Source organism: Rattus rattus, chromosome 2, assembly GCF_011064425.1.
Source record: "Rattus rattus isolate New Zealand chromosome 2, Rrattus_CSIRO_v1, whole genome shotgun sequence".
Classification (NCBI taxonomy): Eukaryota; Metazoa; Chordata; class Mammalia; order Rodentia; family Muridae; genus Rattus; species Rattus rattus.
Window position 1 is genome coordinate 166,496,305 of NC_046155.1, and position 23,749 is coordinate 166,520,053.

Here is a 23,749-nt window from a genome sequence, read left to right on the forward strand (position 1 = left end):
AACTGCCACCCAGATGAGGGAGGTCCATGGCTCCCTGCTCCCCGACTGACACTGCCCAGCTCCCTCTCGGCGCTGTAGAATAATTCCGATCTGCTATCCAGCATCACCCAGCGTCTTCCACGAGATGGCTGAGGAGGCTTCAAGCAGTACCATGGCTAAAACGTCGTGTGGCGCACACATGACTGAGCTCAAGTGTGCTCAGGCATCTTTAAATAATTTCTAATCCTTTTAACAATTTGATCAAGTGTTTATAATTTCCCTATTTCACAGCTGGGGAAGCTGCAGCGGGGGGTAAGCTTAAGTTATTGGCCAGATTTCTCCAAGGCAGCCATTTAGGCAAAAGGGAGGGGATTTAACCAGAGGATGCTGATGTGGCTCAGGGAACCAGAGCTGGGCCTCGGAAAGGTCTACGGACCAGGCAGTTCCTTGGTTGCAAATAACAAGTAGCAACTGGTCCTGACACAAATCGATGGGGGTAGGGATGGGCTTACCCTCCCAGAAACCCCAGAGGCGGAGTCAGTGTCTGTGATGGTTAGTCAGGAGGGCGGGACTGCGCCCAGTGACCTACTTCGTTTCTGTGCCTCCATTGGTTCAGAGGAGGCAATTGATTTCAGCATCACCTTCCATCAAGGCCTCCCCAGAGGCTGGAGGTCAAGCTGCCAGTGTAATTGGAGTTGTACGACCCTGCCCCTGTCCCAAGAGAGCGGGGAGGTTAGTTAACCCTCAGCCATGTTGCAGAGTGTCGGAGCTCCTCTCCGATGGGATGCGCTGGTGATGTGTCTTTCCCAGAAACAACCACAGTAGCAGACCAATAGATTCTGAACCCACTTGACAGTTGAGGAAAGGGGAGAGCAGTGTCCCACCAGCCCCATCTCACTGCTGCCTTTTCTCCCTTCTGTGGTGGTGACACAGCCTTAGATAGTGTCTGTCATTTGGCCATGGCACACATCTAGTCACCAGTAGAGCCTCCGCAATCAAGACCCAAGGTCTTATTTATATAATATAAATCTGAGAGAGAGAGAGAGAGAGAGAGAGAGAGAGAGAGAGAGAGAGAGAGAGAGCGAGAGCGCGCACGAGCACGCCAACCATCATGTGTTTGGGGTTGACTCCAAGTTCAGTACCAGCTTGCCGTGTACGTATGCATTGATACATGTACCAGAGCTGTGATTCCAACCATTCATTGAGTAGCTAATATTTTCAAGTTTGATAATTAGAATCTATCTGTGGAATTTTTATATCTCCTTGTAAGTTTTGCAGTGCTGGGGAACAAACCTTGTGACGGTTGGCAAGAGCTTCACTACTGAGGTGAAGCATCTCCCCAGCCCCTCAATGGTAGAATATAGGCAAGTGTTGTGCGGCTGACACTGGAAACTGAACCATGGCTGACGGGAATGGTGAGAGGGGAGAGAGCCAGCAAACACCCTTGGGTGGGTGAGTCATCTGGAAGAACAACTCTTCACACACAAAACCGGTAACCACGGCTGTCTCTGGTCCGCACACCGTTCGTTGGTGGATGCCAGGTAGGGGCTCTACCACTTAGCCAGGCCCCCAGCCCAACACAGTTTTATATGACTTCATGCTCGATGCAGGAGAGAACTCGGAGAAATATTCTTAGGCGGTTTTGTCACTGTGTGAACACAGGCGTAATATCAGATGCTGACATTATTAGGGGAAGGGTCTTCATTGCCACATCAGTGCAGCATCTGACTACAGCGGAGAGTCACCCTCCCACCCTGTCTGCCAGCTGCCCAAGCTCGTCTTCCACATCTACCAGTTTTGTGCATGGGTTGTTCTTCCAGATACCCGCCCACCCAACAGTGTTTTCTGGCTCTCTCTCCTCTCCACGACACATTTTACTTCCCACCATCCCCATCAGCCGTGGCTCTGTGTCTAGCATTTCTGCCACCCCAAGTCCAGGCCCTGAGTCTCTGTCCTCAAAGCTGTCCCTTCCTGATACGCTGAGCCCACTCCTCAGCTCTCCCCAGCCTGCCTCCCCATCTCATTAGCTGCTCACAGTGCACTGATGTGACGGGCATCATCGCCAAGTTCTTGCGTGTGTCAGTCAGTGTTCTCTAGAGGAGCAGAACTGATAGGATGAACATAGAATCCAGTAATTGCTCAGCTCACTGAGGGTGCATGCTGGAACCCCAAAGAAGTAGACTGCGATGCCAGGGAAGGAGTAGGCCTGCCCGTGAGAGCAACAGCCAAGCAGGCAGTGACAGAGCCGGCTTCCTTCTTCCGTGACCATTAAACGGGCTGACACCAGATGTGGTCCAGATTAAGTGGATCTTCTCACCTCCAAGGTCTGGATTAGAAGTGGGTTTTCCCTCACAGATGTGCCCAGCCCCCTGGGTTTTTAGCTCTTTCCAGATGCAGTCAAGTTGACAACCAGGAACAGATGGGGTAAGAAATAATCGATGTGGCCCAGATTCTGAGGGCCTGAGGACACAGGTTACACTGGAGGGAATGTGATCGCATTTCATTTCCCAGCCAGGGGAGGAGCACACATGCCAACATCAAAGATGGTACTCTGTCCCCTCTGCTTAAAGGACCCTCCTCTTCCCTGTTCCCAGCAGCAGTGCTCGGCTCCCTCCAGCCCCAAACTCACCTGTCTCAGTGTCCCTTGTGCCGTGTGCATGGAGGGTGTGGATGGCTAAGGGGTCCGTGTGCTGTTTTACTACAGTTTCCTCTACCAACAAAGTCTTTGTTGCCATTGTTTATTTCTGAAAACTTACTGAATGCTGTTCTGAGTCTAGCCTAGGCTATGCTATTCTAGGGACAAGGCAGCCCTAGAACATGTCCTCCCAGAACTGGACATCCACCTACAGGGACAAGACCCATGTCCCTAGACTGTGGCAAGCCAGAAAGCTGGGGGCTGGGATAGGAGAGGCATGTGCATAGCATAGGTGCTGTGGGCATCCAGAGGAAGTACATACCCAGCAGCCTCTCCCGCTAGCCTCACCCACTAGCCTCTCCCGCTAGCCTCAGGAGGAGGAGATGCTGGCTGAAGAGAACAGACCCAGCTAAATGAGGGCAGTCTGGTATCTGTGCTGTACCCTTAGGGCCAGCCACCTGCCTCTTCCTTAGCGCTTGTCTCGGTCACTCTGCAAACTGCCTGGGCATCCATTGCTGTGCCAGGCTAGGCCCTGATCGTGGAGGACTCACGTCTCAGGGAAATAGTGGTCCTAGAGTCAGTCGGGTACCAAGAAAACATGAGGTCGTTAGGGAGGCTGTAGCGAGCCTGAGGTGCACTCTAAGGGACAGATGGTACCAAGGGTAACTTCAGGGTAGAAGGCAGCACAATAAGGCCCTGGGGTGGGGAAGAGCTGGAAGACCCGCCATGCAAGGGTGGAGCTTGCACAACAGTCAGTGCAGGGCCTGGATGGCGCCAAGTTGAGGCATGCAGGAAGTCCAGCCTGAGGCCTTTTATTATCTCTTTAATTCCCAGGGTACATAGCAAAAGAGAGGGAAGGGTGAGAGAGAGAGAGGGAGAGGCGTTGAGTACTAAATGAATGTACCATCCAGGGAGAGGCCTGAGCAGCCACCATGGCCTTGTCTGTTGCTGGTGGGAGGGGACCGGATGCTGTCTCTCTGCCTGCATGGCCTGTCATCTCTTTTGGCTCCGCAACGTTACTCTTGGAGATTTCTACACATAGGTGTTCCCAAGTGTGGGAAGGGATTATGTCCAAGGTTATTTATTTATTTACTCATTTGAGATAGGGTCTTACTGAGCGGCCCTGGGTGACCTGGAAGTCTCTGTGTAGATGAGGCTGGTCTTGAACTCACAGAGATGCCTGCCTCTGCCTTCCACATGCTAAAATTAAAGCTGCGAGCCACCACACCTGGCTCAAGGTTAATTTGTTTGGTTTCTTTTTTTCATTTTACAACACTCCTGTTACAAGAAGGGAAACGGGGTCAGATAGATAGTCCCACGGTTAAGAACATTTGCGCCCTTTGAGAGGACCAGAACTAAGTCCCTAGCACCCATGCCAGGCAACTTATAACACCTGTAACTCCAACTCCAGGGATCTACACACACACACGCACACGCATGCCTTGCATGCCTTGCATGCCCTTACACGCCGCAGTACTGTGTGGGCTGGAGTAGCAGAATGAATGACTTAGGAGGCCTGTGTATGGCACACTATGCAGCTATAAAGATGGGAGGACGCCTGATTGGGTGGCCTTCTGTGGGTGTGGCAAGCCACCAAGTATAAAAATGGAAATGAAGATGGCTTCCTTACTTCTCCTTTGGGAAGGGCGGGTGGAACAATGAGGCCTGCGCAAGCTCCAGCCTGTCGGTGGCTAGGGACTGCTATCTGCCTCAGAGAGCAAGTGGAGGGTTGTCGTTTGGGAAGACAGCATGGTCTTCTCCCCTGACAAGGCCTCCCACACTGTTGGCTGACATTGCTGGGAGTAGAGAGGTGGGGACTGAAGCCACAGAGTCTGGGTTTTCAGTGTGGTGGAAAGAGAAGACGGGTTTTAACCAGAACACTCATAAGTGGGTGTGGTTACCCAGAATTAACCCTTGAAAACTCAGCCCTCGTGAAGCCACAGTCACAGAAGTGGATTCCTTTGCTTGGTTTTGCTTTGCTTTGTATTGGTTGGGGGGGAGGGGTGGTAGGTGGGTGGTTGTTTTACACAGGATCTCTCTATGTAACCCTCGTCTAGAACTTGCTGTATACTCCAGCTAGCCTCGAACTCCATATGATCCTTATTCCTTTACTTCACAAGTACTGGGATTACATGCATGCACCACCACTTCCAGTTTCCTCAGTCATAATTATCTAGTACCCCTTTACCCAAGAAAAGGGGAGAAAATGGAGGGAGCATTGAGGTTTTGTAAAGATTCTAGTTCCATTTTACCTTGGAATGCTGTGAGTGCATAGATGACTGCAGTGTCGTTCAGTTGTGGACTACTTGCCTAGAATCCCCCAGTGAGGGGCTGGGGGTATGGCTCAGTGGTAGAGCCCCTGCCTAGAATCCCCCAGTGAGGGGCTGGGGGTGTGGCTCAGTGGTAGAGCCCCTGCCTAGAATCCCCCAGTGAGGGGCTGGGGGCATGGCTCAGTGGTAGAGCCCCTGCCTAGAATCCTCCAGTGAGGGGCTGGGGGCTCAGTGGTAGAGCCCCTGCCTAGAATCCCCCAGTGAGGGGCTGGGGGTGTGGCTCAGTGGTAGAGCCCCTGCCTAGAATCCCCCAGTGAGGGGCTGGGGGTGTGGCTCAGTGGTAGAACCCCTGCCTAGAATTCCCCAGGGAGGGGCTGCATGATAGTGCACTTGACTGGCATCTATGAGGCCCCTATCTGATCTGATCTATCTGGCTGGTTACAGAGGAGGATCCAGCAAGGCAGGAATGAGCTTGACTGCAGAGGCTCTGATGAGTGTGTTCAAGTGAGTAATGGTGGTTGCTTGGGTGTGGAAAAAGGAGGAGACAAGGGAATGGATTTGGATATATTTTAAAGCTAGTGGCATAAAAGAGCTTGCTAATCCCAGAAGGCTGGATAGACAAGTCCCCTCCCCCGCCCACCTCCCTCACCCCCACTCCACCCACCCACCCCCACCCCCACCCCCGTATTGGTTTGTTAACTGATCCCTGCTGATGGGCAGTCGGGTACCCCGCCCCCACCCCAGGCTGCTGTAGTCTGAGCTTCGATGAGTCTAGAAGGGTTGAGGGCAAGAAATTTCATCTGAGAGAGCCTCCCCCCCCCAACCCCCAGTCAAAGGCCAGGCCCCCTCACAGCCAAGCTGCACAGAACCACATCCCAAACCCAGCTTAGCGCCTCTAGAGTCAGCAGCCCACCCAAGCCATGAGACACAAGGGGTGCTAACCTGTGGACAGTCTCTCATGCTCCCCCATGCCTTGAAGTTCTCCCCACCATGGCAGAGTGCAGATTGCTTTGCCTTCCCAGGGACTCAGTACCAACCGGGCAGGATTTGGTTCCAGGTCAAGGGAAGCCAGGGCTGGAGGAGATGTATCAGAAGCCATCTTGTTTGTATGAGGTGATTCTCCCTCAAGCATTGTCCCTTCCCTCTGGGCCTTCTTCCTTCTTCCTGGGAGTACAGATCCCAAGGGTGATGGCTGCTGCCGCCGCCGCTGCAGGTCTCCCTCGCCCTTTCGGGAGGGCCTCAGGCTTCTAGGGAACTCTGTGTCACCCAGCTGTTGAGGTTAGCTCCGCTAGGGTGAATTGGAAACCGGCTGTGGAGAGTGTCCTTGTCTCCTTCCGCCATCAGGGCCCACAGGCCCTGAAGACCTGGGCCCAGCCCTGGCCAGGCGTCTTGTCAGAGCTGCATCTGTGGGAATTCAGCACGCCATCCTACTGGCCGGAGACCAGAAGGGACCACAAGTCTAAAGACGGTGACTGTGATGTGCCTCAGCCCATTCCAGGTTCAAAAGGAAGAGAGGAAAGGGGGAGTCATGTGTGTGCACATGTGTGTGCACATGTGTGTGTGCATAGCCTCGAGGGAGGAATATGTAGGGCATGAATGAACCGAGTGAGTCTTCCTAGCTGCTGGGGAAAGTGAATCACTGCGACCTTTACAGAAGTCAGCAGGGGGAGGGCTTCTTACTTGTTTGAATGAGCAGAATGCGCATGTGAGGAAACATTCAGAAAAAAGCAGCGAGGTGTAGAGTGAACAGAGAGACTCCTTACCCAGTCCCTGCCACCCTGAGCCCCCACACCCCACACAGGGGACCCCTGTGTCAGCTGTCCTCTCAATAAATGGAAGAAGCACTCAGCTTGACTTGGAAATCAGTTCATTGACCTAGCACTGCCCGTCCTAAAGCAACACCCTACAGAAAGACATAGCCCTGGTGCAAAGGGACACTTAGAGCAGTGTTGTCACAGTGTCAAAACAGATGCTCCTCAAAGAGCGATGTATAGACAAGGGCACACCAAAACTACTGGCTGCTGGGGAAGGGGCAAGCACAAGTAACATGTGACCAGTCATTTCTTCCATGCCCCACGGCCTGCTTTGCTCAACCCTGTCTAGGGGACTTGGCAATGGCCTCAGGTGCCAGAGGACAGCCTTACCTGCTGGGCAGTGTCAGGAACCCATATATGGAAGCAGTGCACAGGTGGGAGCAGTGCACAGGTGGGAGCAGTGCACAGGTGGGAGCAGTGCACAGGTGGGAGCAGTGCACAGGTGGGAGCAGTGCACAGGTAGGAGCAGTGCACAGATGGGAGCGGTGCACAGGTGGGAGCAATGCACAGGTGGGAGCGGTGCACAGGTGGGAACAGTACACAGGTTGGAGCGGTGCACAGGTGGGAGCAGTGCACAGGTAGGAGCAGTGCACAGATGGGAGCGGTGCACAGGTGGGAGCAGTGCACAGGTTGGAGCGGTGCACAGGTGGAAGCAGTGCACAGGTGGGAGCAGTGCACAGGTGGGAGCAGTGCACAGGTGGGAGTGGTGGCACTGGCCTTGATGCTCACCTGGGCGCCTCTCTGTTGGTGATAGAAAGCTGTACGTGGATTGTGAATGCCCCTGCCTTTTCTTTTTTTTTTTGGAGACAGGGTATTTGTATGTCCCCCTGCCTGATCTGGAACTCATGATGTAAACCAATCTAGCATTGAACTCACAGAGATCTGCTTGCCTCTGCCTCCTGAGTGCTAGGATTAAATGCATGCCCTATCATGCCTATCTTCCTACCATGTCCTTAATATGCTGTGAGAGGCCATGTTCCCACAGGACTGCCTCCTTGGTCTACCCTGGGACACCCTTAGCATTCCAGCTATAGTGCCCAGTGAAGCTCTGCATGCTCTCCCCTTACGTCCTGTCCTCTGCTCCCAGAGTCACGTGCCCTCAGAAGACACACATTGGCCAGTGGAGTGAGAATGATGACCTTTGGGTGACACCGTGCTGCCTTCCGTGACACACTCATCCAGCTTACCCTCAGTGCTGGCTAGAAGAGATGGTGCTGCGACGGCCTCTCAGCCCGCAGCGGCCCCTCCCTCATCACCTCAGCTAGGCTTCTTTCACTTAGCGTCTTCAAGACTCATCTCTATTGTGTGTGAAGTCAGGTTTTTGTTTCTTTCCATAACTGAATATTCATGGTATAGATGTATGTATGGCGTTTGCTTAGCCAGTGCTCCCAGGGTGGATGTCCTTTACACGTAGCTTCCTTTTTTTTTTTTTTTTAAGTTCTAGGTTTAAACTCATACTGGCTTCCCACATGCTAATTCCCGACGCCCGTACTTCCGTTGGCGTGTGTGCGCCTGTGTGTTTCTCCTCGTTATCTGGGATATGAGCTTTGAGGCCCTGTCTGCATGTACCCCAGTTCACAGTGCCTGGCACTTCTCCCTGACACATCCACTGTAGGACAACGATGCTCGAGAGTTGTCTGGTGACTCGGCGAATCCCCTGTTGCTCGTTTATGGTCTCACCTCAAGTAAAGCAGTGTAACCACGGTACAAGCAGAGTTCTGGGGAATGCTACATTGTGGCTTTCTCCTTGGCGATGCGGACAGTGTGCAGGTCCTGGAGCCCGAGAATGCTTTAAATGTTAACAGGTGCTCAGCCACTGAATTCTGGTGTCTAGTCCTCTCCTGTGGAAGACCACAGTGTCACCTGAATGGTGCATTCCAGATGGCTGTCAGAGCTTGGGCGAACACCCATAATCCCAGCACTTGGAAGAGAGAGGTAGGAAGATCACCAAAAGTTTGAGGTCAGCTTGGGCTACTCCAGGCCAGCCAGTGAGAACCTATTTCAAGCAAAAGAGGGCAAAAGACTGTCAGTAGCAGAGATTCGAAAGATGGCATTGGAAACTCCACCAGGGTGATTTTCCCACTGAGTAAAATGTCCATAGCGCGGTGCCTGAGGTCACCAGAAAAGCAGGATCATTCGTCAAGGATCCTTCTGCTTCACTGTCCCTGGATCAAAGCTGTCAGTCGTCCTTTGATAGCTTGCAGTCAGGCCAGAGAGTCTGCCATGAAGTGAGGGAGTGGGCACAAAATCGCCATCCAGTTTCATGTCTGTGGAGGAAATTTCCTCAAACCCTCACAACAGCTTCCCACTTCATTTACGGCCACTGCTAGCTGCAAGAGAGGCTGGGAAGTGTAGTCCTGGGAGGAAGGGAAGCATGGCTGCCAGGTGGGCAGCTGGCTACTGCAGCATCTCTGTTGTCTGTTTCTTTTCCACAGAGCCTGGGCCACAGCAGCTTCTTGTGCTGTCAGCCATGCCCTCATACTGCTCCCCACAACCCCCTACAAGGGCCAGAATTGGGGCTGCAAAGTTCTCCACACGTCCAATTGATCAAGGGATAAAACTTTAAGATAAGTGGAAGTTGCACTGTATCACCAGTATTATGAGTAAATTATCACATCTGTTAAGCACTTTCTGAGGACAGATCCTGCTATAAACAGTTGTCACTGAATCATTTTTTAAACTTATTCCTCCCAGAGGAGCCCTCATTATTCCTACTTACCAAAACGAAGGAACTCAAAGGTTAAGGAACTGTGGAGTTTTCACTGATAAATTCTTCCCTTTTACTGCGTTGTGAATAAGAGGATTAGAAACCAAAGCTTGACCTATTTTGGTGGCTTGACCACTGTCCTAACTTTCACCTGATTAGCTGAGGCTGGGGGAATGCTTTGTGGAAATGCACCGGGCGGGCGGAAGCCACACTGACAGGCTGTTTTCAGTGCAGTGCAGGAAGGGGCTTAACTCTTGGCATATCTAGCAACCGGCTGGTGACAGGAGGAGAAAGGATCTGTGAGCTCTGCAGGGTTTCCCAGCCAGCAGAGCACGTGCAGATGTGTGGGCAGGCTGGGCCCAGCCTGGACTTAGCCTTAACATGACCTTTATACCGACGCTCTTGAAGGCTGAGAGAAAAAGCTAGACTCGGTTGAGGTCCTCTGAGAATTGATTCAGCCCACACATCCTGCTTTCTAGGTGCATTTGACTAATCCTGCTGGGCAGAAAGCTTTGATTTCCACCGAGTCTGTCTCTTTAAGACACTTTGCAGGCTGCGTCTGACCACCAGCCATGTGATGGAGCAGCCCACAACTGCTAGAGCATGGCTTCCAGGCGTCTCGTGCATTTGACTGTGAGCATCTCCATTCACAGAGCTGTCATTTCAACCCACAAAACAACATTGGAAAGAGAAGGTGGCAGGTCAACTCCAGCATAGCTCATGCTATCACCAACCTATACCCACAAGATGGCTGCTGCACCCACATTTGTCAAGAAGCCAGGGTTCCCAGAGGAACCCCCATCTCTTCTGTGGACAGAAGGGGACCATCTCAAATCTAGCTGTCACATCAGCATTCCAAGCTGAGAAAGGCGGAGGTGCAAACGTTTCCCAGCATCCTTGGATAAGGCATCATAACCCCGGGCTCTACATAGTGAGTTCCGGGCTAGCCTAGGCTTCGTGTGAGGTCCTGTCTCAAATAGACTGAAGCTAAACAAAGGAGCAAAGATGCCATGGCTGCCCCAGGTGAGGTAGCTGTACTCCTGTGCTGTTCCGTACTCAGTGAGTTTGTTTTCCTGTTCACTTGTGCATCTCTGAGCCTTTGATGTCTTCTTAGGGATAGGCAGTAGGGTGTAGAGCAGGCCTGTTCTCCTCCCTGTTGTATTGGTGGTGGTTTTGTTGAGAGAGGTTGATTGATTGATTGATTGATTGACATGTTTTGTTTGAGACAATCTCACTATGTAGCTCAGACTGGGTTGGTTTGGTTTTGTTTATGAGACAGGGTTTCTCCATGTGTCCCTGGCTGTCCTGCATCTGTAGACCAGGCTGGCCTCAAACTCCACCTGCTTCTTCTCGCAAGTGCTGGGAATAGAGATGTGCGCCACCACTGCCTTTGTTGGTGGCTTTGGAGTTGAATCCCCTGGTTTCAGCGCCTTTCTGCCATGAGATCTTGAATGAAGTTTATCTCGGTGTCTTAGCTAGAGTTCCTATTGCTCTGATAAAATGCTGTAACCAGAAGCAGTTTGAGGAGGAAAGGGTTAACTTTGTCTTACAGTTTGTAGTCCATCATCCAAGAAAGTCAGATCAGAAACTCAGGCAGGGCAGGAACCTGGAGACAGAAACTCACACAGAGGCCACGGAGCAGTGCCGTTTACTTAAGGCTTGCTCGGCTCCATTTGTTATGCCATCCAGGGCTACCCACCCCCGAATGGCACACTGCCCCCTGTGGAATGGGCCCACCCAAATCAACCATTAATCAGGAAAATACCCCATAAGTTTGCTCACAGGCCAGCCTAGTGGAGGCGTTCCCTCAATTGATGTTCCCTCTTCCCAGCCTAGCCTGTGTCAGGCTGACATAACAACTAACCAGGACATCGGATCTGTTGAGAGGGTGGCAGGCAAGAGATTTCACCGGTAAAGGTGCCTGCTGCAAGCTTACTGACCTGAGTTTGATCCCCGGGACCCACATGGTAGAAGGAAAGAGCAGTTCCCTCACATGTCCTCTGATTTCAGTATGTGCTGTCACTGACATGCCTACGGTCAATCAGCCAGTCAGGCAGTAGAGGCAGGAGGATGAGGAGTTCAAGGTTATCCTCAGCTACATACTGAGTCCAAGGCTATCTTGGGCTATGGGATACCCAGTTTCACAGTAGACAGGCAGGAGTGTGGGTGCTAGGGGAACAGGTCGCTCTAAGGGTTTGGTGGTTCAGTCGTCAGGAGTTGAAAAGAGTGGCTTATACACACGCAGAGCAAAGCAGACAACCTATGCTTGTCCTTCCAGTGGGAGTTTGCAGGGGGCCCTGAACACAAGTCAGTGGGAGAAGGAAGATGTCTGCCGCTGAAGTAACTTTTGCCTTTGCAAGAGGTTGCAGGGCTGCAGCTGTGGCCTGCAGTCCTTGCACTCCGGAGGCTGAAAATCGTTGGAGGCTAACTTGGGCCACATAGTGAGACCCTGTTCCAAAAGGGAAAAAAATAAAAGGAAAGAAAGAAAGAAATTTGCCAACTTTCTTTTTGAAAGCGTTTGTTCCAGCTCTGTCACCACCCACAGTGACTGAGAGTTCCCCTGGCTCCAGCACTAGCACAGTTGGTGGCATCAGACTCTGACATTTTGGCCAATCTGCTGCGTGTGAAACGGTCACACAGGGTTGTTTTCTCTAAGCAGCTTCATCGCGGAGGTCTGCCTGTGAGCCATGCAGCCTACCTGGGCTGACTGCAGGCTGGAAGAACAGCCCTCCCCCAGCCCCTTAAGCACCCCCTCCCCCCCCAGTACGTGTGGTGTTCCTGTGGCCCTTTCCCCTGGGCCCCCAGCATAGCTTCAGAGGCAGGTCAGTCAGGGCCATGGGCAGTGAGGTAAGGTCCTTCAAGTCAGTGACCCAGTCGTAGTCATTGAGGGTGGCATCCGTCACCAAGGGCACATGCTAAATCATCATGCGGGTTATTAATAGAATGTAGGTCATAAAGAAAACGTGATTAATTGCAGCATGAGCTCAGCGGCTGTCGAGGGCCTCGGTTTTCCCAAGGCAGAATTCTTTCTTCCTGTATCAGCTCTTCTTTGTTGGAATGTGAGGGAGGCAGTGGAATGAGCAGATCTTTCCCTGAGTTGATATTTCAACGATGGGGTGGGGCTGGATATACTTGGGGAATCACCCCTAAATGAGGCTAAATTGAGCAACTTTTTGTCAGTTGCCGAGTTTTTCATGCCCCAGAGGACGATCTCAGACAGTCTGGAAAGGAGAACGTAGCTCATGGTGGAAGGCCACAGGGTATGCTCAGCGTGGAATGCCCAGGAAGCCACTCACACAGCTGGCTGCGTGGAGGAGAGAGGCGTGGCTACTCATCAGGACACACGCTAAGAGTGGGTGTCCGGCCAGGCCCGGGATGGTAACATGCCTGTGATTCCAGCCCTCGGGAGACCGAGGCGGGGGATTCTCAGATGTGAGGGTAGCTTGGGCTTTATAGTGGGACCCAGCGTCCATACAGAGAAGAGAAAGCGTGTAAGGGGGTCATTTTGACTGAGCTCGCACTGCTGTGACACAGTACCTGAGGCTGTAGGTTTAAAGGCGGGAAGGTTTACTGTGGCTCAGAGCTCCAGAGCTTCCCCCCAGGCTTTCTTGGCCCTTTTGTTTGGAGCTGCCAGGAGCACACCCGGCCATGATAATTATGCATGCTTCAGGAGGGTTCAGTGAGGGTCAAATCCATGTTCGTCACCTGCAAATAGCCCTCAAAAGATTGCTTTTGGAGTAGCAATTAGGAGTTGTGGGACTCCTGTCAGACACTGCCTCGGAAGCCCATTTTGTGAAACAGGAAGCAAATAGTACGGCTGTGAGCCAGGGCTGGGGGAGGGGGGTCGCTTGTGTCATGGTCTTTCCACTGCAGTCTCACTGGAGACTGTGCTCCCTCTGGGGCTGGAGTAGACCCTTCAGTGTCCTCAAGGCTGACCCTGGTCCCCATATAAGTCAGAACCTCAGTCTTCCTGTCCATCAAGTGGACAGGTCAGATAAGATGACAGTGCCCTTTTCCTCAGCCTCTCAGTGTGACTGCTCCCTTGGAGAGAAGCAGCTGGGTGTCCTGAAAGGGTCATGTTCCCTTAAACACAGATGACCACGCACTCCTGTTCTCTCAAGTCCCTTCCCACTCTGGTTTTGTTTGTTTGTTTGTTTTGTTAGGACAGAATTGCCCTGTCTTAAATCTCAAAAGGGACCTAATAGCTTGGAATGCGGGAATCCCAGATCTGGCCTGACCGGTCACCATTTACCTACTGTATTCCTCTGGAGAATTTGCCAGCTTGTCAAGTCAGCCCTGGTCAGTCCCTGTCTACTACTAGCTTTTCTCTACAGCAGCAGAACTCCCAGGGCCAGCTCTGATCGGCCTGCTTCAGCCATGCCTCTCCAAGCCCATGCCTGTGGCCAAGGGGAGGAAGATTCCAGCCTGTGAGTCCCTATTGAAACCCGGCCCTGCCATCTTTCTTTCCCTAGGACTGTTCTTGGCATAAGCCTGTGGACAGTGAGGAGCTCGGCCTGTGACTGCAGTGCCTGTGTCTGCTGAGCTGCGGCCTTGGGCGTCCTCCTTCCCCAGGGGTTCTGAGAAGGCTCAGGTGTCCCAACTCTGGCTGGACTGGCTCTCACTGCTGTCCCCTGGGATGCTCTTTACTTCCTTCTGCACATGGTGTGTGGTGACCCCAGGCAGATAGGCCTCCAGTCTCTTGCAGCCCCCGAAGAAAGAGAGCCAGATGCAGCTGGGCTCCATGGTGCTCTCGCCCTCTGGACTGCCAAGCTGAGGCAGGAAAAGCTTGAGTCCAGGGTAGCCTGTCTTTGGATGGGTGGGGGAGGGGACTTGGGGCATGTTGTGGTGGTGGGCACCTTTAATCCCGGAGTTCAGAAGGCTCTGTGGGTTCAAGGCTAGCCTGGTCTGTATAGGGAGTTCCAAGACAGCCAGGACTGCATAGTAAGACCCTGGTCTCAGGAAACAAAAATGTGTATAACTAAAGAGGAAGGAAAAAAAAAAATAAGAAAAGCCGTTTCCCTTGCATCCTTAAAGGGCCTGGTAAAATTTTTACAAGCACTTTATTCAGAGGCTTCCTGGTCATCTGAGGAATTTGCTAATGGCAAGTCCAACCGGGACACAGGAGGCATCCTCAGTGTTGTGTTTCTGCTTCCCTCCCATCCTGTGGAACATCTCAAAGCTGCTTGGCCTGCTGAGGGGCAGGCAAGGACCCAAGGGGCTGCTTCTGGGCTCTCGTGAAGTGTGTGTTTTCCTGGAGTTGCTGGCTCTGTGAATAGTGACTGTTGCTAATTTTATCCTATGCCTCCCTAAATGGCCTGGTAGTGAGCTCTGGGAAGCAATGAGAACGGCAGCGGCCTCTGCCCTTCTGTGTTAGTTGGGAGCTATTTTTCTTGAGAACCAACACAGATGAAAGCCATCCTGCTTATGTAAAAGAGGGACTATCCAGATGCAGCTGGGGAGAGCCCATTAGCAAGGCATCCATTAACAAGGCATCGGGAATTGCAGGATCCAGGGCCTCCCGGCAGTGACCAGGTTGCTAGCTCTTGGCTCTTTGAGTCAGTGGTGGTCGAGTTGGTCTTCTGTGTTGTTGTTGTTTTTTTTTTTTTAATAATTTATTTACTTTATTTTTAGATGGTCGTGAGCCACCATGTGGTTGCTGGGAATTGAACCCAGGACCTCTGGAAGAGCAGTCAGTGCTCTTAACCACTGAGCCACCTCTCCAGCCCTTCTGTGTTGTTTTGATGTAAGGGGATGTAAGGGACCAATCCCCCAGAGTCAGCGAGCCACCCCTTTGCTCACATTCCTCCCTGTCCTGGGGCTGCTGGTCACCGCTCAGCTTACCTGGTGTCCTGGCCAGGAACAGGAAAAGCAGTGCAGTGACTTCAGCATGAAGCCAGGTCTGGAATGAGCGCCCGTCTATGTGGGGCCTTGCCCTGCAGAGGTCCTCGAGCTTGTGTCTGTCCCTGCCCCTAAGCCTCCTGACTGTGCCACTACGCCTAGCGTACCTTACCCCCCCACACACACACACACACACACACACACACACACACACACACACACACACACACACACACACACAAGAAATGAAAGAAAAGCACTCACACACGCACGCACGGATTTGGTTTGTTTTAGGACATCTCCATCTCTAGATAGAACTGGGGCCTTGGCAACCTTTCGTACCCGTTTCCTGTGGACATCTGTGGGTTGCCCCCCCAGATCTCCTCCTGACTCAGGGCCATGCATGCTAGCACATGTATGAACAGGCTCTCTTTATGCTTACAGTGCCCCACCAGCTGCCGGCAAGGTCGATAAGGGGGTAAAGCACTTGCCAAGCAAGCCTGACAGCCCAAGTTCCATCCCAAGAATCTACATAAAGGTAGAAGACGGGAACTGATTCCCAGAAGCTGTCTTCTGATCTCCACACGTACACATACATGTGTGCTCTCACACACACTTTATACACTCACAATTTCAAAACCTTATCATTCGGACAAATACAGCCAAAACAAACACTCAGGTCATGTCATGCCTAGACTCGTGTCAGAAAAGCCCTGGTTGTCATTTCTCCGCACATAGCTCTCTGAAAGCAGTGTTCCCGTGTGTCCCACACTTCTGCATCTATCCTTTGTCCTCACTGTCATGGTGGCCATGCGCTCCTGCCCGGAGCCTCTCCTGCCTCAGGGCCTTTGCACAGCTGCTCTGTGGCCTGGAAGCTCTCTCCAGGGAAGTCATAGTGTTGGCAGCCGTGCTCCCCCCACCCCGTGTTCTCATCTCAGTTCCTATCAGACACCAGCCAGCCCTGGTCTTGTGTGCTAGTTCAGCCACAGCTTCCCCACTCCCCTAGAATTTCTACTCCCCAAGGAGAGCGGCTCTCCTGGCTCTACTGTGTTCTCAGTGCCAGACTTTGATCTGCGTCGGTCAAGTGAGACAGGTGACTGTTAAAGCAGGAAGACCCTGTGCCACTTGGCCAAAGGCATGACCTTTTCTTTTCCCTTTTCATAGGAATAGTATCACCTTTGACCCTGGCCTTTGACCTTTGACCTTGGCTCTCGTTCGACGACGACGTTCTAAGGTGCACTAGCATCCAGGGCATGCTAAGTAAGGTAAGTACTGTGGCTGTTTGTCTAAGTTTTATAAACAACACACATGCCTCTGTGATTTTCAAATGTGCATACAAAGTACCATCAGAGAAGAGAACGGTCTCCATCACTGCCCCTGCCTCCCACCCGCCCTCAGAGGTAAGTTCCGTCATTCACTGCACCATGTGCTGCTACCCTGTTTCCCACTCACACATATGCACACTTTGTATTCCAGTCTGTCGTCTGAGAACAGACCCATGCTGTACAGATGCTTCTGGAGCACCCTCGGCAACAATGTGTCTCAGAGAGCCGTGCTCACGGGCAGTCACACTCAGGGTGTTTGGTTTTATACTGTCTTAATTCAAGTTAAATTTTATGTAGAGTAAACTCCACTTTTTTTTGTTTGTTTTTATAAAGTTCTCACAAAGGAATTCCCCGATACATCGGGAGACACAGAACGGGCCCATCACCCTGCTGAAAGCTGCCGCTCTCTGTCTGCAGGTTCAAAACTCGGCGAGCACTGGCGCATGATTGGAATATGTGTGTGTGGTGAATACTTATCTGGTGCATAGATCTAAGCTAATTGGGAGAATTAGGGCATGGTTACTTTTTTCTAACAAGTGTTGTGCTCCTTCACGTTCTGTGACAGATTTTAGGTGGTGAAGTCGGTTTCAGGGCACACGCTCTTTGGTTCCTAATGAAGCGTCCCTGAACGCCAACATCAGCCTTTATGGCAGGGCGCTGGGGAAGCAGTGTTGCCTGCTTCCAGGACAGGGAGGCCCTGACACTGGGGAACCCAGTGAACCTCGGGAAACCGCGTGGTTCCTCCCTGAGCTGCAGGCTCTGCATGGGTGTGCAGGTGTTAGACCTCAGGGGTTGCCACCTTGGTTTGCTTGCATGCTTATTTGTTTGTTTTCAAGACAAGGTCTCACTATAAAGCCCTGGTCGTCCTACTCCGTAGACCAGGCTGGCCTTGAGCTCACAGTGTCAGCTGCCTGCCTCTGCCTCCCAAGGGTTGGAATCTAAAGGTTGTGCCTATGGTGTTGGGTTCCTCTGGAGCTGGAGTTCCGTGGTTGTGAGCTGCCCCGTGCAAACCCTGGGAGCCACACTTGTGTCCTCTGTGCCAGCAATATGTGCGCTTATCTGCTGAGCCTTCTCTCTTGGTTTTTGAGACAGCTTCTCACACTGGACCCTACAGACTTCCAGTCAGGTTAGGCTGGCTGACCAGTGATCCCCAGGAATCTACTTATCTGCCCCCCAGCCCTGGGATTACAAGTATGTGCCCCAACACCTGGCTCTCTGCACGAGTGCCAGGTCCTCGTGCTTGGGCAGCAGACACTTCACTAACTAGGCTATCTCCCCATCCAGTCATGACATCTTACTGTCCCCCAGTCTGTACCAGGTTCCAGCTCTCTCTTGTCTTTTGTGACTCAGGAAGCACGCCACTCTGGGATTTCGCACTGTCTGGATTTAGCTTTGTTTGATGTGTTCCCTTGACTCTATCAAGGCGATATTGTGAATGGGAAGAGTATCACAGAAGTGATGTCTCCTCCTCAGGGTGTTAGCCCAGGGACCCACGGTGTCTGTGATTATCACCCCAGTGTCATCCGACTCACTTGGTGGTGCTTGTCTGCCCGGTGTCCCCTGCCAACCCCATCATCATTTTCCAAATGCAATTCAAAGGCATTTGGAGGGAGCTTTAAGACTCTGATGAAGCCCTGCTGATCCACAGGCTCCCGTCCACTAATGCCAGCATCTGCTCAGAGCTGTCCCCCCTCAGTGTCTACTGAGGTGTCTTTGCAGTGTCCCCATACCCTCCCCATCTGTTAGCTACAGTTCTTGGCTAATTGGTGCAAAGGGCTAGAGGGAAGGCTGACAACCTTTGATTTAAAAAAAAAAAAAAGTTTCTCACACTCTGTGGTGGGCCAGTGCCATGGCTTGATGCCGCCCATCTCTGTGGGCTTTCCCCGGCTTGGCTGCAGGGTTGCTGCTCTGGTTCCAGATAACACAAAAGTAGGGATTAACTCCAGTGACCCGGGTGAGCACTCCCAGAATCCCCTAGATGACACCACTTTCATCTCCCTGGGCAGAGTGGTGTCCCATCACCACCCTCCTCAGCAAGGCAGGTAGGAAAGTTCATCTAAGTTTCAACTTTCTGGCCAGAGGAAAGGGCAGTGGAGAGAGTCAGATGGTGAACTGGCCAGCAGCGTCTGGCTCCACAGGGGAGCAGAGCGGTAATAATTGTTATTAATGGGAGCTGACTCCGGGCCAGGTCCTGCTGTAAGCACTCTCCACGCATGAGCTCACTCTGTCCTTACACCCACCCCATGAGGTCACCGCCATCATAGCCCTGTAGAAGTGGTGTGAACACTGAGGCACGGGATGGGGAGAGTGCTTAGAGAGTAGTGGGGCCTGGACGGAATTCAGGCAGCAGCCTGTCTCCAGAGCCATGTCAGCCCCGGCTACTTGTGTCCAGCTTCTGTCCGGAATCTTCCAGCCAGGGACAGACAACCTATCTTGCTTTATGCCCTATGTAAGCCCCTCCCAATAGTCTTGGTCTGATCTGGGGTGCGCCACCAGTCACATATCCAGCCTCCTTGCCAGACTCAAGGAGCATGGCGGGGGCTTGTAAATTGACAGGGAAAATACTTTTGGTCTTCCTTTCCCAACCAACAGTACCCGCACCCTTAGTTATTGTGTCTAAACGGGCCCCACTCTGCCGCCTGCCTGGCGCCCTGCAGGATGCTTCAGACCACACATCCTATGTACCCCTGTGCTCATCCCGATAGTGCAGCATGTCGGCAGAATGACAAGAGCTGTAACCAGGAAACCCACAGGGCCGTGGGCATCCCAAGCAGACACCTAGCCCTCACTTTGCCTTCTCCAAGTCAGTCAAATCAAAATAGGTTAACAGGGAACCCAAGCACTCCAGCCCAGAGTCCAGCCAACCCAGGCTCCTGGCTCAGCTGCACACGGGCTGGGCCCACTTGGGCAGCCTAAGCCACGGGGGCTGCTGTTTGTCCCTAGAGGTGGTTTCAAAGGTTAAATGTGCTTACAAACTTAAGTACCTGGGACAGTGCCTAGCATGGGGCGGGGTGGGGGTATCACTTAATGGATACTGATGACGATGACGCTGGTGTTGCTGGTGCTGATGGCTTGTGGCTGTGGCAGCTCATATGTGTTTGCCCTTAAAGCTGTAGCTGCCACCTACCAGCAGCTGCAGCAACACCATTACCATTACCATTACCAATGTTCCCTGCCTCCATGGCGATCCCTACCCACCAAATGCCAAACTCACAGTGTGTCTGGATGTAACCAGCCTATCTTCTGGGAACGGGAATTTGCTGCTAGCTTAAGGCTTGGGCCAGGAGTTTTCCAAGAGAAAACAGGACTTTTCTTTGGTGCGGGCCAGGAACCCACAGCTGTTGGTCTCCCAGCCTAGTTTCCCATGAAGTCCCTAGGCTTTTCAGCCCTGGCCTCAGGATTGTGACTGCCCTTGACCTCTGCAGTCGGAACACACGGATGCTTTGTACGGCCCATCACCCGAATCCCAAATTAGACCTGACAGTGTGATTTATTCTCTCGGACGGAGCGGGAGGGCAGCGCCCCAGTGGGCGATTCTTTGGAAGGTTGTCAGCCCGAATTAGCCCACACCCTTCATGCATCCGTGCTGCTGAAGCATCCTCCAGCTAACAGGGTCTCCAGGGTGGCTCTGGCTTCTAAGCAGCCTCTCTGTCTCCAGGGGGCTGGAGGTTGGCCGCGTGTGATTCCCTGAAGAGGTGACCGTGTTTGATGAGGCAGCCTGCAGCCTTATCTAAAGACATCAGCTCTGGGTGGGACCTTTCATCTTCCCAACAGGAAGTGGAAGTAGCACTTCCCAGGGAGTAAATGTTCCGTCTGCCCCTCCCCCCAGGCCTTTCACTGCTGTAACCCCTGCAGCCAGAGACTGCCGCTTTCCAGCAGCCACCAAATCCGATTGCAGCGTCTGTGCCCCTAGTGACTGTTCATTCACAGGACTGCCAGCCACAAGCGAGGCTCTAAGGAGGCACTCCTTCTTGGGGACATGTGGCGTGGGGCAGGTCAGGTAGAGAGTTGACTTTATGTTTCAGGGGCCCAGGCCCTGACTAAGGCTCTCCTATCTTAAAGCTCGGGGACAGGAGGGTAACCCAGTGCACAGAGCAGTTGCATGCACTTCCACCTCCAGCTGGAAAGGTGAAGAATACAGTAGCCACAGATAGATCCGTGTGGTGCCTATTGAGCACCGACTGCATACCATGCCTCCTTGGGACTCTGAAAATACAAAGAGATCAAGTCTTTCCATCTTTAGGAGACCATGGGCTGACAGCGCAGAAGATACAGAGCTCGGGCATTCATGTGAGGAGGGGCTGACGTGTGTAGATACCTAGATACCTGCCGTGGGAGGGGGCTGCTTTCCCGTGGTGGATGCTGCAAGGAAATCCTGCTGCCCACACAGCCCAGGAGCCCCCACTCACATACAGGTCAGATTCCCTGCAGCCCTGTAGGGAAAAGGCTTACGGAACCTTTTCCATTGAGTGGAACTGAGATAGGGGTTCCAGTAGGAAGAAAAGGTGGTGCTGTCATGATCAGGAATTCAAGGCCAGCCTGGGCTACATGAGAGACCTCGCCATCCCAAAGCAAACACATGAAAAACCTAGAACAAGACGGTAATGACAGTGAACACCCATAATGCCTGGGAACCGAAGCAAAGGAATCACGAGTTCAGGGCACCCTAGGACTACATGGAGAGACCCTTTCCTAAAAGAACAAAACAAAAAGACAGGGCTGGCAAGGTGGCTCAGAGGGGAAAGAAAGGCGTTTCTGTCAAAGCAGAAGACCTGGGTTTGCTGTTGTTCAGGACCCATGTGATGGAAGGAGAGAGCCATTGTCTCGGGTTGTTCTCTGACCTTTATAGTGTATTGTGGCATGAACATGCACACACAGTGAATAAATGTAAAATTTTTACTTGAAAGATATAGTCAACATAGCCATCTACCTGTGTTTATGTCATCTACCCTATGAAATATGGCGACTCGTGAAATCAAAACTGATGTTAGATCCGGGGGCTAAGATGTAGACCTCCAGTGAGGAGCTGGGGTGTGGTCATGGGCCCTCAGGTCCCAGGGGCCTGCGTATCTATGGTGATATATCCACCATCACTGCAGAGGCCCCCTTGGGATGAGTTATCAGCACTCCCCAGACCAGGCCAGTTTGCCTTCCTAAAACCCAAACTGCTCGGAATCCCAAAATGTGTGTGGCTCATAATAAATACAGCGTCAGCATCAACCCACAACTCGTTATCGTTGCTGTTACCATTAGAGCTCAGACCTCACCACTCGTAATGCCGTTACCGAAAGGCGAGTGATAATCACAAGGAGATACCATCACACACGCACTCAGTGGCTCAAAAACAGGAAGAGCGCAGGGCTCCCTGTGTAGCCTTGTAGGGACACAAGCCCTTTCCCTACAGGGCTGCAGGGAATCTGACCTGTATGTGAGTAGGGGCTCCCGGGCTATGTGGGCAACAGGATCTCCTTGTAGCATCCACCACGGTAAAGCAGGTGATGGTGTGGGAAGAGCAGCTCCCACTTAGACTCAGAGAGACTTGCAGCCTGCTTAGGGGTGTGGGGGAAGGAGCCTAAGGTTTAGACCCAACTGTCAAGTGAGTGGTGAGGGTATTGAGTTGGGCTACCTGTTGTATGACACTCTGCCTGGGAGACGTGAACAGATGTCACCTTGCCCTAGATAAGGGGACCAATGACAGATTGCCAAAGGATACCATCAAAGTCCAACTTAATGAGCCAATGAGTTTTATTGGGGTCACTTACAGGAGTATGGGTGAGGGATTACTTACAGGAGCAGAAATAACTTGGAGCTCATTCACCCAGCATCCATGATGGCTCTCAGAAGCTGGGACCCTGGAGCTCGCTGTGCAACTGCAGCTCTACAAATCAGAAAGCGTCTCTTCCAGGCAGCTCTTCAATTCATTGATTTGCTGCTTCCAGGCAATTTGGTTACTTTCTGTCTCTTTCAGGTGGCGCGTCTTGTCTGACAGTATCTTACACTTCTTGCTGTTTATGTAACCTTGAGAGAGGTACCTACTGAATCCGGTCAGTTTCAGGAACTTCCTGAAACTCTTGAGTTATTTGCCTCCTCATCTTAAGGAGCTTCTAGGAAGAAAGGAATGTTTCATCTCCCTTTAGAACATCCTGGCTCTATCACTTGGTATGGTGGCTCATAACTTTAATCTCAGTACTCAGGAGGCAGAGACACACCCATCTCTGTGAGCTCTAAACCACTGTGGACTACGTAGTTCTGAGCCAACCAGGACTACAGAGAGCGACTCTGCCTCACACAGACAAACAATACCCTGAGTCATAATGAGCTCCCCTCCAAGGTGGGATGCTTCATCTCGGAGGAGATGGCTCTACAGCAGTGCATCAGTGTGAAGCCTTGTAAAAAAAAAAAAAAAACAATGCAGAAGAAGGTGTGAATACCCAGGCGCACAGCTCTAGGCTGGCCAGGTAGCTATGAGAGATGGCAAGATGGCAGGAGCATGTGGTTCTGGGGTGGACAGAAGAGGCCTCGGCAGGAAGAAACCCAGGGTCCTCAGTAAAACATAGTGCTGAAAGCCAGGGGTCCAGGGTCATCACTGGAGGAAGGGTGCTCCCAGAGAGAGGAACAGTTGCCCAGGGGAAATGTGAAGAGAGGCAGAAAAAGCAGGGAAATGGGGGCCAATGGAGGGAGGAAGACAGAGGAACTGGACCCCTGAAGCTGAAGCCATATGAGGAGCTAGAAGGATACAGAGCTGGCCTCTACACTCCGATGGGAGGTACAGGGTGGCATAGATACATCAGGTAAATGTGTGGCCCTATACACATTTATGTGTCCCTCTAATGCTAAGGCCATGGGTGACACATAGTAACCACGGGCTACATTTTAAATGGCTGCCTCTCAGGTGGGGGGAGTTTAGCACTCTTGGGAAGTGCCCTTGAAAATGAGCTGTTCAATCATGCGGTGTGACAGGTTCTATGCTTCTGACCTCCCGTTGCCAGCAAATGTTAGGAAGTGCGGTCATTGGAAAGGTTGCCCAACTCTCTGGATCCTCCCCAGATTAAACTGACTGCCTGCTGTTGGACAGGCCCAGCATGTCATCCCCATTGGTAAACTGGGATCATGGTAGCCCCTGGAGCTATGAGAAGCTCCTCATACGGCCTCAGCTTCAGGGGTCCAGTCCCTGAGGTGAC

At 52.2% G+C, this 23,749-nt stretch overlaps 1 protein-coding gene across 1 annotated transcript in view; it reads left to right on the forward strand.

The window, feature by feature from the left end:
- Nucleotides 1-16,498, forward strand: part of LOC116893376 — an 86,592-nt gene extending 70,094 nt beyond the window's left edge. The window contains exon 3 of the mRNA XM_032895176.1: nt 16,408-16,498. Within this exon, the coding sequence (XP_032751067.1) occupies nt 16,408-16,438 (31 nt within the window). The 3' untranslated portion in view covers nt 16,439-16,498. The remainder of the gene's footprint in view (nt 1-16,407) is intronic.
- Nucleotides 16,499-23,749: the final 7,251 nt, after the last annotated feature.